The sequence below is a fragment of the Athene cunicularia genome, assembly GCF_003259725.1.
Source record: "Athene cunicularia isolate RWA chromosome 7 unlocalized genomic scaffold, athCun1 chr7_part1, whole genome shotgun sequence".
In the NCBI taxonomy this organism is placed as follows: Eukaryota; Metazoa; Chordata; class Aves; order Strigiformes; family Strigidae; genus Athene; species Athene cunicularia.
This window is the reverse complement of record NW_020799107.1, coordinates 15,630,620-15,648,163: the sequence shown is the minus strand read 5'-3', so window position 1 is coordinate 15,648,163 and position 17,544 is coordinate 15,630,620. Positions and strand designations below refer to the sequence as shown.

General features: G+C 35.6%; 1 protein-coding gene across 1 annotated transcript in view; it reads right to left on the bottom strand.

Annotated features, from left to right (window-relative positions):
• Positions 1-758: 758 nt before the first annotated feature.
• SLC25A12 (solute carrier family 25 member 12) overlaps positions 759-17,544 on the bottom strand; it is a 48,204-nt gene continuing 31,418 nt past the window's right edge. The window contains exons 10-17 of the mRNA XM_026853044.1: positions 17,030-17,188; positions 13,763-13,815; positions 13,497-13,577; positions 6,283-6,423; positions 4,622-4,760; positions 2,190-2,348; positions 1,912-2,002; positions 759-1,364 (exon numbers count right to left, since the gene is read on the bottom strand). Coding sequence (XP_026708845.1) covers positions 1,169-1,364; positions 1,912-2,002; positions 2,190-2,348; positions 4,622-4,760; positions 6,283-6,423; positions 13,497-13,577; positions 13,763-13,815; positions 17,030-17,188 — 1,019 coding nt within the window. The 3' untranslated portion in view covers positions 759-1,168. The remainder of the gene's footprint in view (positions 1,365-1,911; positions 2,003-2,189; positions 2,349-4,621; positions 4,761-6,282; positions 6,424-13,496; positions 13,578-13,762; positions 13,816-17,029; positions 17,189-17,544) is intronic.

The window sequence follows — 17,544 nt, the reverse complement described above, 5'->3', positions numbered from 1 at the left end:
TATATATATATATATATATATTATATATATGTACGTATGTATGTTGCAGAACAATGATCAAACTCCCTGGCTTGATGTGCTGTAACCTCTACCTAACTAAATATTCAGCACCAAAAGATTTTGCATCTTCCCTTGAGGTTAGAACTGAAGGCTGGCTTGTCTGTTTGTAGTATTCAGTTTTTAAGCAGCCATTTCTTCATAAGCTGACTAAAACTTTTCATTTAGCCTGCTGTCACCTAAGCAAGAACCTCCGCTCAGTTTATAGTGCTGGGATACACCTTACTCCAGGATGTTTAACCCTGAAAAATAACCCCATGTAATTTGGAGGCTGTCATAATTCAGTATGCAAGGCTGGAAACCCACCCATCTCTCCTCTAGCTGTCTGGGTAGTGTAAGTACTTTTCCTCTAGGATTGCAGAAATCTAGACAACCCTATTTTCTCTGACATTTTTGCATTTAAAAATTATACTAGATAAACTTGTGGCAGACATTAAGTCAGAAATAGTTCAAGCTTTTCCTCCCTCTTCTCCTTTTACTTAGCATTCCCCTCAAAGTATAAACAATCAGTTTTGCATTTTAATGCCCACTGCATTTTAATACCTTTGCTGTAACTAGCAGCAAAATGCATTCCTTCAGAGGCTCTCCCCTACTGTACAATCATTAATGGGTATATCTAATATGTGTATGTTAATCTGTAATCTGTGGAGGGAAAAAAAATCACACTGGACAACATTTATAAAAACACAAAGTGAACTGACTTAAATATTTTTAAATATTTTATTGTCACGATTGTTACCAAAACGCCTTCAAAACATTCTGTATATTTCCAACTATTTTGAGCTGCACTACCCATTATATAAACATCTGATGCCATGATGTCTCTGTACAGAAATGTACAATATGTACAGTAACATTGAATGCAAGCTGTGCAAGGCAAAGTCTAGGCTACAGATTCATGCCACTGGTTAAAACAAGGCATAGAACCACAGCTTCAATCAGTTCCTTGTGTGCAAATAAACAATAAATGCAGATATATATTAATATTAGAAAGGAGTAATTAGATTTGCAAGCTCAGTTCAGCTAGAACAACATGCAACTGACTTGGAAAAATACAGTACTACTCTTGTGAACTTTTTCCACTGCATCACTTTGTTAGACCAAAATATTTTCAGGATTCAGCTGCTACTTTTGGTTGAGCTGAGGTGATGCCAGGAGATCGAAATTTTGGAAGATACAAACCAAATTTATTTTCTATACCAGCAAATGTAGCTGTAGCAAGTCTGTATCCACCTATGTGCTCAGGGTTAACAGGAGGAAGATCTGAAATTCGAGGTTTTGGGGTAGGTTCTGATCCAGAAGGTTTGCTGTTTGAAGAAAAAAAAAAAAAAAGGAAAAAAGCATTTCCTTTATTTGAAGTGGTTTCATAAGCCTGAATAACTTTACAAAATCTAGATTAAATACTTAAGGCTTTGAGTATGGAAGACTGTTAAAGCTGACCTTAATTCACTTCTGTGGTTAAGTAAAGTTGAGTTCAGATCACTACTTAATGGGAAATCAAGGCCAAAAGTGAGTTACATTTTTACTGAGAGCTTTGTAAATTCTTTTTAACTTCCAGTGACACAGGAAAAATGGACAATATCTCTTGCTACAATGGAAATACAAATTTTATGTAGTGTATTAAAATAAATATGAAATGGCTCTTTATGTCCTCATCTGTTTAGAAGTAGCATTCAACTTTTAATTATAAGGATGGGGGATTTTTTTTTTTTTTTTTCTCCATACTGCAATTTTAAGTACAGGTGCTCAAAGTCACCCAAGTTTAACTGGTCCCATGCATGAAAAAAAAGTAAGATTTTTTTAACTTGGTAGGTTTTTTGTGCAAGCTAAAAAGCAAATAAGTATTTGACTTACAGGCCTCCGAAATCTACATAAAGCCATCTCTGCAGAAGTTCATAAGTGACCAAAGTAACACCAAACTGGGGTGAAGATCTGAACACACGAGCTGTTAAATATTACAAAACAGTGTCAAACAAAGAAAAATTTCTCATGAGAGAAGCTAAACATTTTTAACACAGTTAAGTTGTTCAGAATCAGACCTTGTAAATACTGCTCTAATTTGAGTCCTTAACAAAGCATGTACTAACTTGCAGATTTGGGGTCAGCTTTATTATTCAGAGCGCACTTCTCACCTGCAGCTCCCTTCCAAAAAGCCGAAGGGCCTTCTTCCCTTAGAATCTTTCCAAAGCAGTCAATAACTCCACTGTATGTTGTCTGACCAGCGCGAGCTGCCACTTGCAGTCTTGTCTTGATGACATCAGCAGGGGTTACCAAAGAAGCAGCAGGCACACCTTTTAGAAGAAAACGACATTTAATTTGCACAAAGAATCTTGTAAAAGATGAAACACTTCTAACTGAAAAATACAACTGAAAACTTTAATATTTTTTGCAAGGATTAGACATTACTAAAAATGCAAGTTCTTACACTTGATGCTAATACAAACTGTTGTGCTTGGTATAGTTAATTTGAGTTTCTTCTAAATTTAAAGGCTACAACTGATAATAAAATAATAAAAATCTATCAACAGCAATGCTCTCAACATCTTCTAATAGTCTGTCAGTAGTTTCACAAAGTTAAGAGGCATCTTTACATTCACACAAATGCTATATATGTAATAATTGATATCCATGACAAAAATTAGTTGTGCAGCCTTATTGTATTTGCTAATACTCTTCAACATATTTTGCAAATTACATAGATGATTTGATTTGGGAACTGGAATCCTACACAGCCATTTGTTAAAGGTGTTAATAAGAAAACTAGTACAGAAAGAGGTCTGTGCTGCTGTTTGGACTGTTGTGTAGGTGAATAGATGCTGCTTACTTCAACAGGCAAGCCATAAAAAGACTGAGGCCAGTGAAGGTGTTTTACAAGTCTGCTTAGTGCCAACAGCGTGATATTAGCCAACAGTGATGGAAGAACAAATCTCCACTTCCAAGGCACCACTCTCAGCTTTCTAGTCAAAGGAAAGGAGAAAGTTTTCAGAAATGTACTCCACAGTATATAACTGTGTCATCTGAGATATTTCTGAATACTTCTGAATACTACAAAAATGTCATCCTCTTAAAAAGAGGAACCATCATCTCCTGAATTAGTATTTTGACATTTATTTTGACTTCCAGTAAACATTTACAATTGGTTAATATTTAATTAAAAATTTAACAAGTCACTAAATTTTCAGAGGTGATCATAAACTCTGAAGTGTCACTGATAATTCAGGAGGTTTTAAAGAAAAACAGAAGCAATGTGGTTAAGCTTACAAGCATACACTAATGGCAACCATATGCAGATTTTCCTTTACAGGCAGATATGTTCAGACTATTCTTGCCTGCTGCACATGTGTAACAGGAATGGACAGAGCAATCGTACATTTGAAATCTGTAATTCAGAAAGGCAGATTCTTGTACATGCTATAAAAATAGGCCTCCCATGATTTACACACATTTTTAACGGGGTTCATCATTTAGTATGAGTGACCCAGAAACACTAATCAAATGAAGAGAAGCTGTGAAGTTTGCAATCTAAACAGTGAGTATTTATATGAGATACAAGTTAAATAATGATATTTACATGTGCTCCTATGAGTACAGTAAGCTAACTAATTTTCCATTCCTGGCAGCTCTGCATTACTTGAGAATAAATAGAGCTACAAATCCATAGTTTCCTAGCTAGTCTCTCCCTTCCCTCCAGCACAAGGAACATACCAACTGGCAAAGAGCAGGTGCAGCCAAGCCCTGTATCAGGTCAAATATGGGAAACTGCTCTTCACACACAGATGGGTCATGACTGATGTATAGTGATTCCTTACGAACGTAACAAGTAATTAAAGGTCTGTTCAGCCCACTGATGTTTCTAAACTGCACAGATTCCAACACCGAACGTTCACAAGTGAGGGGCTGCAGATACGTGGTTTTCATCCTAGTGATCTAATCCTTGGCTGTGCAAAATCTGGCCATCTGTATCCACATTTTTCAATATCCACCACTACAGTTCCTCCATGTAGTATTTTTATACCACTTAACTGTTCAGCCAGAACAACTTTTTATCACAGCTGCATATTGTCATTATAGTAAACATTTTTGAGAAGCCTTAAAATATTTTAAATTTCAGAGTATGGTACTTTAACTTCAGCTGCTTTACTAAATAATGCCCTATTTTTAGCAATTACATTTGAGCAAAGTTTCTTCTCAGTTATTCAGGAATCCAAAACTAGGTAAGTTATTTTCTTCTTGGCTCTTATGATCTCTCATTTTATGTTCATCAAAGATTCAAATTAGCCTTCAACTCTGAGAGCACAGTAACAAGTAAAACCCCATTGAGACAGACAGATCAAATTTGACTACAAGTTGCTGAGCTGCATTACGCTGTTTATCCACATTATGCAAATGTAATTAGCTCTCATCAAAATTACATCGCCTCCCACTAAGGATAACAGTGATCAAATTTAGATTAAATCAGATACAATGGTACAGTACCCTTCCTTTATATGGGGCTACTGAATGAATATTAAATATTACTAAAAGAAAAGAAGAATTACTTCTAGAAAACATTCTGTAAAATTACCTGCAATGGCTCCTGCTATAAGGAGATTAAGCCCTCCCACATGGCCATTTTCATCAGCAAGCATCAGTTTACTATGAGCATAAACAGGAAAGTAGATTGCAGAAAAGGGAATGTCTCTGAGGAAACATGCTTTGGCACCCTGTCACACAGAAAAGAGACATAATACAAATAAATTCTGTAAATAAGGTTAAAATTGACATCCAGCAAGCAGCCTGAGCCTAGGAAGTACCAACTCTTTTGGCCTCCCAGGTAAATAACACAGAAAAGAAAATGTCTCACAGAACAGAAGATGTAGGGTTGAACTTGAAAAAAGAATAAAGAACATCTAAAGTAAGTTTCTAGAATGAGGAAGATTCAGGGTTCATGTCTAATTTCAGTAAGCAGTACATGACATCAATCCTGACATCAGTACCCAGGATAAATACCTCTTTATGTCTTGCTGACAACAACCCACAACCATGGAAGGAGCAAGGTAAGTCCTTGCATGCCACTGTTTCCACCAAACACAAAAGCACTACTGAAGAATCAGTGAGGACTTTTGAAAAACACCAGTCTTTGTCTAAACACTCAACTGGTACACTCCAAGCTGGCAGCCTCCACACACTGGACCCTCCTGAGGCCAGTCACCCAGCAGGTGTATTAACAGACAGCAAAAGACCTGATAAGCTCATTTCTTCAATCATCTTCACACAGATACTTTATGCTCTAAAATGAGTGCTTACAGCTATTCACAAATGATAATGCAATTCTAAAGAACAGAATTTTTAGTAAGCTCAATTGCTTAATTATTGCAAACAGAAATGGTAATTTTGTCCCATGTACCAAATACCTGTGATTTTTAGAAAATAGGGTCATGGTTCTCATCTACTGAATTCAAACAAAATCTTCAGCTCTAAAAGTATATCTCCACATTTTTATAGTATTATTGCAGGTCTATGGACAAATCACGTAAAACAGTGTTTTCTAAGTGCAGCTACTATAACTGCTGAATTTACGTATTACCCCTTGCACTGGCAGAAGATACAGGAAGAAATACTCTTCCTTGTTTAAGAAAACTAATAGCTTCTGCTCCATTACATCTGATCTGTAATGATGGTAGTAAGTATACCTGCAGGGAAGGCATCTGTTGACTGGCATTCTGCTGAAGTACAGTACAGTATGGGCTTTTTTTTAGTGGAATTTGTTATTGACAAATCCCACCACTTAACTTCTTAAAAATCTGAATCCTACTAAACTCCACTACAGTTTCACTGCCATCAAATTATTAAGACAAAGAGAATATCCTGCTGCAAAGATAACAATAGAGATAACAGATTCAAAATAAATGTAAGAAAAATACACAGGGAAAGCTAAAGAAACTTTTCACAAAACCCCACCAAATGAAATGATCAGTGCTAGAAACCAGCAGGTCTGCAATACAGGACTCCCTGTAGCTTGGCATAAAAGCCCAAAGGATAGAATGGGAGAGTATTTTTTTGTATCCCACTGCCATTAATATAGAAGTGGGTTTTCTTCAGTTTTCCGCTGTGGGGCTGCCCTGCAGGAAGAGATTGGTTTTAAATTCAAAAGATGTCTTTGTTTTTAACAGGTTTTGTTTCAACAATATAAAAGTTTAGCATCAAACATAAAACGACAAAGCCACACAAAGCAGAAACACATACCTTATACAGACCAAGAAGGCCTAAATCTTTTATAACAGAGAGGGCACTGACTCTGGGTCCTGTAGTAATTTCTCCTGCTACCTGCAACCGAATTTTTACAATCTCCAGAGGATTAGTGAAGATGACCTGGGAAGCTCCTGCCTGCAAACCCAAAGAAAAAGAAAGAAAATTGCGTTACTGGAGCATGTAGTGACACAGGTTGACTTTTGCAAGGTGCTGAGTGCCTTCACTTCTCACTGCATTGGCTGATATTCTCATGTAAAAATATGAGAGATGTTTAATAAAGCACCTGTCTGGAAGTTAAAAGCCCCAAAACAGAAATCATGGGTTTGTATGAATTAAATTTTTACATTTATATGTTTATAATTCACAGAGGTGGATTAATGCAGTTTGTCTCTGCTTTTCTCCTTGACATCACTTTCTGGAAGTCACGACTGTGTTTAAAAGCCTATCAGATATTATACAAAATACTAAATTAAAATAATCATTAGACTTGTGCTACTAGAGCATCAAACACATACAAAGAAGACCTTGTGTTTATTTAATAATAATCCATCACTAATGTGTAGACATGTTATTTGCATTTAGTGGTGATGCTGTTTAAAAGGTAAATTTGCATTTAATGGTGTAATTTAAATTATTAGAAAAGGTGCTTGTAGTTATGTAGCAGCCTTTAATTGTCTTAAGTGGAAACAAAATATTTAAATACAAAGAGTAACATTTCAAAATATGATATTAGATAGAAACAGGAGTCGTACCTTTCTCTGAGCTGAGCATGACAGATATTACATGCAGGAAATACTCTGATAGCAGTGCTGAAGGACTATCTTGCAAACATCCTAGCAACAGTGTTACAGAGCTGCTTCAGATTCTGGGCTTTAACCAAAGACTTTCAAAGAACTATGTTCCCGATTTGACAGATTCAGTCTGACAGTTCAGTTTCAGAAGCATGTAAACCTATTTAAACTGACATGTTTAGATTTCTCCCTGGTTTGCTGTAGGTACTACCATTCACTTCTGGAGAAGTGTGCGGTTCATCACAAAACAGCTAAATTTTACTGAGCTTTTTTTTTCCCCCCCTCTTCCCAAGCCACCTTTTTTCATTTAAAAATTAAAACCACTTCCTTAAAATTTATGGCATGTAACCACTTGAATACAGCCAACTTTAAAAAGCATCTATTCCACAACCTAGAAGCTCCTCTTAATTCTGATCTAGTCCTCCAACCCATCAAATTTTAGTGAAGGAAAAAGATGGAGAACATCTGTAATTAAAGCTTTTTTCCACTTCTAAATTGCCCAGGAAATAAACTCTCTTTGTGATGGGGGTTGTGTGCGTGTGTGTGCCTGTGTAGCGAAATCAATAGTCTGCTAGAGCACCTCCTGGACACCATGCATGGTGTGCTCTGCCAGCTAGTTCAGCACTAAGGAGCACTAATCCTTTCTGCCTATAGCACTATCTTCCTCTCTCCAGCAGCAGGCAGAACAAATTTGAGATTAGCCCCAAAGCATGTCTTAGAAGTTGGTAACTTGAATTATTCTACACTTGAGACGAAAGAGCACTGCAAACTTCAACAGCTCTTACCAAGAGTGACCAAGCACTTCGGTAGTATCTACGGGGTGGGAGGAAGGAAGCACCAAAATCTTCACTAACCAAGCAACCAACACTTCACTGAACCTTCACCGAGCACACTGCCATCCATTTACTGCAAGTCCCATTTATTACTTCACTCAATATTGACATTTAAAATAATCACTGTTACAGCTTTACTAAAACATCTTGACCCAAAGAGTAGGAGATCAACCCCTACACACCTAAGCATGCAAAATGACATGGCTGTCCTGCTAGGAAAAGTCCCAATTTAAATTTTATAAAATATGCATCTGGCAAGTTCTGTTAAACAATAAACATTTTTTTTTGTTCATATTGCATTAAACAGAAAATCCATTTCAAATGTATATAATTTTAAAAAATATTTATTATTTTTTAAAATAATTTTTGTAGATAAAACATTAAGCAGAATGCTCTTGCTACATAATACAACACACCACACAAAAAATTCAAGTAACTTTAAATTTAGACTCTAAGCTAGAAATTCACTCCTTCTAGACAATTACCAGCTACTTGCCTATTAAATATGCATTCTTTGTTTACATATATATGTGAAATTCCACTTTTTATTTTTAACGTTATAAATTAGCACATCCTGCAGAGCAGCCAAAATAACTCTACCTATTTGCCTAACACCCACCACAGAAACACAAATAGGCCAATTTGTAAACATTTCTATTTTCTACCCTGAATTCAATCTTCCTCCAATTAACATTCTCCTATCCTAGATGCACAACTCCCTACCTTTCTGTTAAAATCAGCAACAGCCCTCTTCTGATACAGAAATGAGAAGACTCTAAACAAAACATTTTAATAACTTAGTAGCGATATTAATTATAGATACAATGTTACCAATTGTATTACAGTTAATAATTATATATTATGGCAATATTAATAACAAAATATGACTTGGTTAAAGGGTTATCAAGCAAAATAAAAGGAAAACCCTAACATATGCTTATATTATCAGTAGAAAAGCATTTGAAAAGCTCTTTACATTAACACTTTGAACATTGAGTAGAGTGTTGACAAACTTCTCAACAGGCAACTTTCTCAAAAAGAGCTGTAGCTGTCGAGATACCCAGTTAAATACTCCATATTAGCATTATGTACTTCTGTGCAAGTCTTGATTTTTTATACTATTATACCTGGAGCTAGGTAAACTTTGCTGCACATCACTGATCTAATTCACATGAAGAGGACCACTGAATTCACTGGAGTTGCATGAATGTGTTGGGTCCTTGGACATGTCACAAGTACAGATAAGACAAGCATTGACTTTAATACAGAACAATGTAACACAAGTAAACTCACATTTTCATTGTGGGTTTTTTTAAATGAATGCATTTGCTTTTTGTTTGCTTGAGTTTTTCAAGTAAATGGTTGCCTATCTATCTGAGGAAGAAAGTGTGAAGCAGAGAAGAGTGGGGAGCAGAGAGAAAGCACTCCCCAGAAGAGAGTGCAGAGGAGAATGACACAAAGGATCTTAAAAAAAAAACAAAAACAAAAACCAAAAAACTGGCAGTGTGCAGGGTTGCAATACAAATCTCCATGCTTCTGTGCAAGTCATTGGCAATCATCATCATTCTTTTTCAAAATATCTTACTTCAGCTGTCAGCTATGCATGCTAAATACACGTGCACATGGATATTACATACACAGAAGTATATATTGCAGTCCTTGGATTTCTTTTGGAGAAGGTGTGCTAAATCTAGATTTACCCAAAAAAAACCTCCCTTCACACATAAATTATAACAGACACTTTAAAAAAGGTTGACAAATTTGTTTCTGAATGGAGTTTATTCATACACATCAAAAATACCAGTAATAAAAGCTTCTACTTAACCTTAATGTCATGTAAAATAACTCTACAAGGAGTAAATAAAGGAACTAAATCTGACAGCAAAGGTTATGAGAGAAAAGATGTAGTTTGAGATCCCACAGCAAACGCCCCATGACATGCCAAAGGCTGAAGGAAATACACAAATGACCCTGCAACATGAGACCTCTTGCCCTTTCCAATTCCACCCGAGAGGCATATGCTACAAAGGGGGAGAGGCCTATTTCAAGCCCTTCCTTCCTTCCTTTCTGAAGCCACCACATCCTGGACCTCAACTATGTCCCATACAAGCAGCTAAAATAAGATGTTACTTAAAACAGTCTAGTTTAAAAAGAACTTGAAATTCTTTCTCAAGGCAAAGCTGTCATTGTTCATGCACCTACAGTAGGTTTACTGTCTCTTTTATGAAAGAATAAATTTCTCCCTAACTTTAAATGTCTGCAGCCAAGATCAAGCTAAAGCAGTAAAGTTTAATTCTGCTTCTAACTTTATCTGTTTAAAGTATATGAAAAGAAGTAGAGTATCTTCAAGACTTTGAAGGAAAAGTACTGTCATCTATAATGCTATATTTTTGTGTTTGTTAAATAAAAACAGTACAATTTTAAATTATTTTTCAGAAAATAAATATTTGATACATTCCTGTTTGCCTGATAAGCCTACAGACATGTTTGTGTTCATGTTTAAATACACATGAAAATTATTTTTACAAATGCAGCAAAATATTTAGACTAAATGTTACATTTGTTGTTTAACTATATGAGCTTTTAAATCAGCGGTAAGTTTGGACTCCTATGTGCATGTATGTGCAACCACCACACCCCACCCCCTGCAGTAAGGAAGGGAAGACAACAGACAGGCAGCTGACCATATAAACAGGCCACTGCATGGGCAGATGTCTTTGTTAATGGCTATGAGAATTAAGACATTTCCTCTTCCTGGGAACAGGAGTTTATTCCATAACCTTACAGGAGCTGAGAATAACTGGAGCCTGAGAAGTAAGATTTTGGCCAAAGAGATCCAGCCTCTTGCAGTTACTGTTTCTGGAGGAGGCACATGCCTGTGGGTAGCCCTTTTGCTGGACAGTATAACACTTCCTGCAGACACTCCAGAGCTGAGGATACTGAACAGCCCACACAGGTTCTCTTGAATCACTCTGTCTTAATGTCAAAGGTTTCACCTGTCCTCATGTGTGGGTCTTAGAAGACTGTAACACCATATGTAGGCTTTGACATGGCACTACCATCCAGAAAGGAGAATTTGCTAGGTCTGCTGGAGCCCTTCCCAAGCTGCCTCCACTTCCTCACAAGAATTTTTTTTGTTCCTGGTTGAGGACTGTGGCATGCACAATGTGCTTTTGTACAGCTCACAAGGGTGGGCCTTCAAAGGTCAGGAAGGCCTCTGGTGAAAACGCTACAGAATGCCTGAAAATATGGCTGGCTTATCTTGCTCATCCACTACCAGTTCCATATCAGAAATGATGAAAAAGTGCATTATTCCTGTTAATCAGGAGGTTCAACACTAAACACAGGCAAGTGATGGTCAGGGATAGTAATAGGTACATCTCTGAGAACTACATGCAGGCATAATGCTGTTTCTTCTGATGTTACAAGGTGAAAAGCACATTTTGAATTTAGCCTATATTTATAGTCTATTATTAGCAAAATACTTAAGTGTCAAACAATAAAGAAAAGTCACAAAAAAAACCCAAGTTACCCAAATCCAGATGTTAAAAATTATTTTGGCATATATAAAACCAAGACTCCCACAGTAACCCATCGTTTTGTTATGAAAGAGAGCAAAGGAATAGAATAAAGGAAAAACAAAGAAGATAGCATCACTGAAACAGAAAGTCTTGCATGCCCTTACACACAGAAATGGACTAAGCGTACTTGTGCTTCCTCAGATGTAACCGTTGGTTATGTCTCATAATATTTTGTAAAAAAACAGTATACAAGGAACACCAGAAGTGTTAAGATCAATACTATTTCTCAGCAAGTTAACAAAGAAAAGAGCTGTCACAATGAAGATGAGAAGGACTGAGGATGAGAAAGACTAACGCATCAACTTGCTACTGCTTTAGTCAACTGATACTTTCAGATTTTTAGAATAAACTTTATAGGCTTGCTAATAAAGATTCTGGTATTTAGGAAGAAGTGAAATTGCTAAAATGGAAGTAAGCAGCCCTACAGACAGAAAAGTCAGATGATCCAAAGGAGGCTACAAAGAAATTAACATTCCTGAACCTGCTAAACTGTGGCCAATTCCTCTCCTACAAAAGCCAACTTTAATTAAAATTCTCCCAAATTGAGTAAGATAAGTATTGCCTTGAGAAAGGAGATGAGAGTATCAGCTAAAAGAAAAGGTTGTGTTTGGACAGATTACTAATCTGCTCATCTTCACAGAAACATCAATATTTCTGAAAACTTTTCTGAAACTCAGATTTCTCCCCAATTTTTGCATGTTCACTACAGTAAGACAATAAAGTTATTTTGAAAAAGGAGTACCTACCAGGAAATGGAAAAACCTATAATGTAGACTGAATTTATTATTATACATTTCAGTACAAAAGAATGTAAAATAATAAAACTTTTTATCAGATGTTTGATTTTAATTAGGAATTTAACCACAGAGAAAAACACTCATGTATTATATTCACTTCTGTTATAAATGACCTGTATATGCTTTCTGTGTTACTGGGCTTTCCAGAAAAAGGTTAGTCTTTTGCTAGCTATACATCACAGCTGCTTTCTCACATTTCTCAGAAAATAAACTTTGTACACTGACAGGTGAAGACTCAAGCATGTACCAGGCTGCCAAATTCAATCAGGCAGAACTATAAGCAGCCTCCCTTCAGGGCTGCTTCTTTGAATTAAAAGTTTGCAGAGGTCAACAACCTCTCTGCCCCAGGTTTTGTTGTAAGCTGAGGAGGTTTTATACTAGCCTGTCAGCCTACTCAACTGGAAGTTATTAGTGTTCTCCACTACAAAAGAAACCCAACTCAAGCCTTAAACATTTTATAGGGTTAACAACCATTGGGGAACCCACAAATGAAATTATTGCACAATGTGCAAAATAACAAATAAAAAAAAAATCTCTCATCAATATCAATTCAAACCACTTACAGACTGCTAAGAGATCCACAGCCCTGAATTTCAACAAAACACAATTTGTTTTTGAACTGTATTTTAGATGATGGATGTAGCACAAAATTCATTCATACCTATTACCTGAATGATAAGACTACACCATTCAGTTTTCCCACATTTTCACAAACAGAAAAATTACACATATAGCAAAGTTGAAGAGTGTATTTATTTTCCTTCTTAAAATCTTGAGCAAGAAATAGATTTTCTAAACTGTTCTACCTCCCCACCTCCACCATAGGAAACTCAAACATGATCTCTATAATCCATTCTCAAGGTCTACCTCTATCTTTCCAAACCAACCATGAACACTGACCCAAGAAAAAGGATGGAAAGGGAGAAAAGGCACACGTTCTTTAGCTTTTTGTGATTAAAACCACTGCCGAAACTGAAAGTTAGAAACTCAGCAAAAGAAGTCCATGCACATAAATCCAATGGATCTCAACTCAGAAGTATGCAAAGCTTTTCAAACACAAAAAGTACTTTTTTTAGTTCTTGTGAGTGGAAGAAAAAAAGAATAGTTCTGTTCAAATTGACAAACTATACCCATTAACCATCATTCTAACTATACTGCACATGACTGAGAATCAATTTTTCTGAGCAATACAAGAAGGATACTTACACAGCCTCCAGCAAGGATCTCTGCAGGGAGTGGAATGGAACCATCTTTCTTAGTAAATTTGTCTCTGACAAAGTCATTAACCTAATAAAGATACAATACATTACACATAATTTTATTTTTCCTACTTATTAACATATATCAAGTATATCTGTAACCATATATATTAGAGTGCTTGTAAGTGGTCATCTTTCACACATTTTAGGAAATAAATCCTGTGTATGTTAACAAACAAAGGATGCCAGGAAAAACGAAAAAAAGATACGTACAGTTAGCTTAATAGCCTTTTCTGGAGCAACACCTATCAGCTGTGGTAACAAGCCTATAGAAACAAAGACATCATAAGGCAACATTATCTTCCTAATACAGAAACTAGTATTTTATAAGAGTTCTACAGAAATGCCTTTCTGCACATGGGATAGATATCCTTTGAGGTGGATGGCATTTAAGTATGTGATGCTGCTAGAGCACTGTATATTCATATCAATACAATTTTATATTAAGATTTCTGTTGAATATGGTAATGAAGAGGATGGCCAGATCTGCCTTCCACAACCAAGTCAAGCTTGATGCTGTTGCTGTACAGAATGAAAAAAAGGATAAGGACTGAACATACACCTTGGAGATATCTACTACATAAGAGTTCGTTTGACTTTAAGCCCATTAATACCATATTCCCATAAAGCTTGCAATTCCTTTTTAAAATAGGAGAGTAATTGTGACCTATACACATGGCCATGATAATTTATCAACTCATTTCTACCTGACTCACTAATGTGAGTTTTCTAAAGGCTCCAGTCAACAAATGATATAAAGGATTTTCTCTTGTTCAGTCCAACATGGTAGCATGAACTTCTTTAAACACCATTATTATTGAGTATTTTTTATCTCACTGAGGAAGCATTAGTGGTCAGAAACTGATTTTGGAAAGGCCCTTACTCCTGGAAAAGAGTTACAATCAAAATGAACTGCCATTTGACAAAAGCACATACAGTTTTCTAGGAACTAATAGGTTTAAGAAAAAAATCAGTAGATGGCAGTCTTAACTTCCTAACATACAAGATTGTAACAGTTATCTGTTATTTTTAAATCCATTTTCCCCACAGTTACTTTGGCATATGTATAGATTATAAAATATAAAAGGTTTACTCTTATTAGAAGTATTCATTTCCTATTGCTATTCCATGGTTAGGGAATATCAGTTTGTCAAGAGTGTTTGCCAGTTAACTAACAAAAAATCCCATGATAATTATATCAAATATCAGATAACAGCAACAAAATTGTATCGATACAGTTTTCCACTATCCGTTAAGTGAAAAGAATAATAGCTAAAAATTCATTTAAAATGTTCAAAATTACCAAAAGTACTAAGACTGCTGAATTTTTATACTACTTCCTTAAAAGAAAGCTCAGAGCAAACACATCTAAATAGAAAGTGCAGCAGTTAATATATGCAATGTAGTGCTTTCTTCCAACACAGTACTTTCTGTGCGATTTACAGACTTACTATGCTGAGGAAAGGTAGTTATTAAATACAAAGAAAGGCTGACAATAACAAAAAGAAATGCTGCCCTCCCAGCCTGAATCTCTGATCTACCATGAAAAGAAAATCCAGCACTGCAGTGCCTACACTTTAAAAACCCAAAACTACCAGACAAAACACCACAAGACAATCCCCCCACTCTTGTTTATGCAGCTGAACTCTCTGGGCACACACATTTGGCAAGAACCTGGGACTGTGCACAGTCGAGTGAGGGACCTTAGAAGATACTTCGTTAGTTCAGAAGTTGGATGCCAGCATTCAAAAGTTTAAAAAATTCTTCGTTTTTATTTAAAAATATGAACTTTCCAGTTCTATTTTTTAAACTGCAGTAAACAATTATAATTGTACCTTTATATTACAATACAGTTAGGATAATCCAGCTCAGGAATATAAGAACCCAGCAATAGACCCACAGACAACTCCATAAATGTTTCTGTTGTTTAGTTTAATACACGTCCACAATGCATCTGATTCCATGAGTCCAAGATCTTAGTAAAATGCTGACCATTAACTGTAACATTTTCAAAACAACTACATGGACTTATGCTAAACAATCCTAAAGACAATTATTAAACAGACTACTAAAAAATTTTAATAAACTGACATTCTTTCAAACAAAAACATTTTTTCCTCAAGTGTAATTCATTGCTTTTAACTCATCAATGGAATCATCCTTGATTTCAAAGTGTTTGAGAAAGGTTAGTAAACAAAAACAAAAATAACAAATTATTTATTTTTAGAAGTTGCTATGCAAAACCATGTGCCTGGGGGCAGGGCAGGAAGAGAAAGAAAACAGTACTCTAGAATAGCACTATAGAAATAGTCTCATAAATGTAATTCAAGGACTATTTGCTTTTGTGAAAGATTCAACAACAAAAAAGGAAAACAATTTACCAGTAAGGCACAATTTATAGAGGTTACAGCTATTTCATTAACATTTTCACTGACATACTCCTCCCTCTACTCACTTGTATAGCAAAATCCTGCACAAAAACCTCTTTAGACAGAATCCACAGATTCTCACATGAAAAAACTTCTCAGATACTGTCGTTAAAGGACACCGTACAGTGTCTTCATTGACAGAACACATTGCAAAGAAGAAAAAAAGGCTGTGAACATCGTAGAGTTAAGTGACTTTGTTCCAACTAAAAAAAAAAAGTGTAACAATTAATAAATAAATACCTTACTGATAGTTATGAAAATTGTGCACTTCATTAAGTTACATGAAATTACAATTAAAAATAAAGAATTAACTAAATATTAATTTCAGAGGACTGGCTAGCATTCACTCTCTACGTAAATCTCTACTGATGTGATAAAAACCCTTTCAGAATCTTCTCTTAAACTAATAGTAGATACAAGATAGCTTTCAGTCTAACTGATAAAGCTGATAAAAAGTTGCTTTTCTTAACCTATATTTTAGGGGAAGTTTTTTCTTTTGTAAATTACAACTTTTATGAGTTCCACTGTTGATATTTTAAAGTAAAATAGAGCAATATAATACAACAGCTGGATGCAATTAATTGTTCGCAGGATAGAATCATAAAACAAATCCCACTACCTGCAAAAGTATGAGGCATAAGATCCAGCATCCAACTTAACAGGTACATTTCAAAATTACTGTCTTTTGTCTCTTAACAAAAAAAAAATATTTGCACCAGAAATAGATCTTTATTCCTCAGATGCTAATGTGCTCCTGATGTTTGCCACCAGAAAATTTACAATCCTCAATTTGTGAGATAACAATGATGTCCACAACACTTGCACCACAGAAATTAGGACTTTAAACAACCTAAGCAGCAAGGAACAAATCAGTAACAACAAAAAAATGCCCATTTTTTTCCCCAGCAATTATTTACAATGAACAGTGTTCAAGGGAAGGTAAATATTGAGCTCTATGAAACAGAAGAGAAATTGTATATGAAAAAAAAAAAAAAAAAAAAAAAAAGAAAGAAAATCCCCCACTTGATTTTTTGGTTTTTTCTTCACTTACCTCTGTAAAGACCAAAAAAGCCTTCAAAACGCAAAACCTTTTTGAAGCAGTCAAAGCTGTTTTTATACATCAACTCTCCTACAACTGAACCAGAGGAGCGCTGATTCTGCATACGAGTTTTCACCAGGTCTATGGGATATACTGCAGTAGCACCAACAGCTGTAAGGAAGCATTTAGAATATTAGTTCTGCAACATCACTGTTGGTGTAGCATATAATTATGATGATGATTTCCTACAACATTTATTTAAACACATGAAATATATAAGCTGCTAAAAGGAAGTAAGAAAGGACAATACTGAAAGTCTAGAAAAAAGTCTCAAGGAGAACAGATTACACAATTACATAAAACAAAGTGTGTAGAACAAAGACAACCAGTCTGAATTACCAGTAAGGAAACTGGTTACTGGAGTACTTTCAGAGGACTGTGGAGGGATACTAAAACAGAAGTGATAAAGCAAGGAAGGGAAGGGCACAACCAGAAGTGGTTCCACCCCCCAATTCTTCACGTGTATA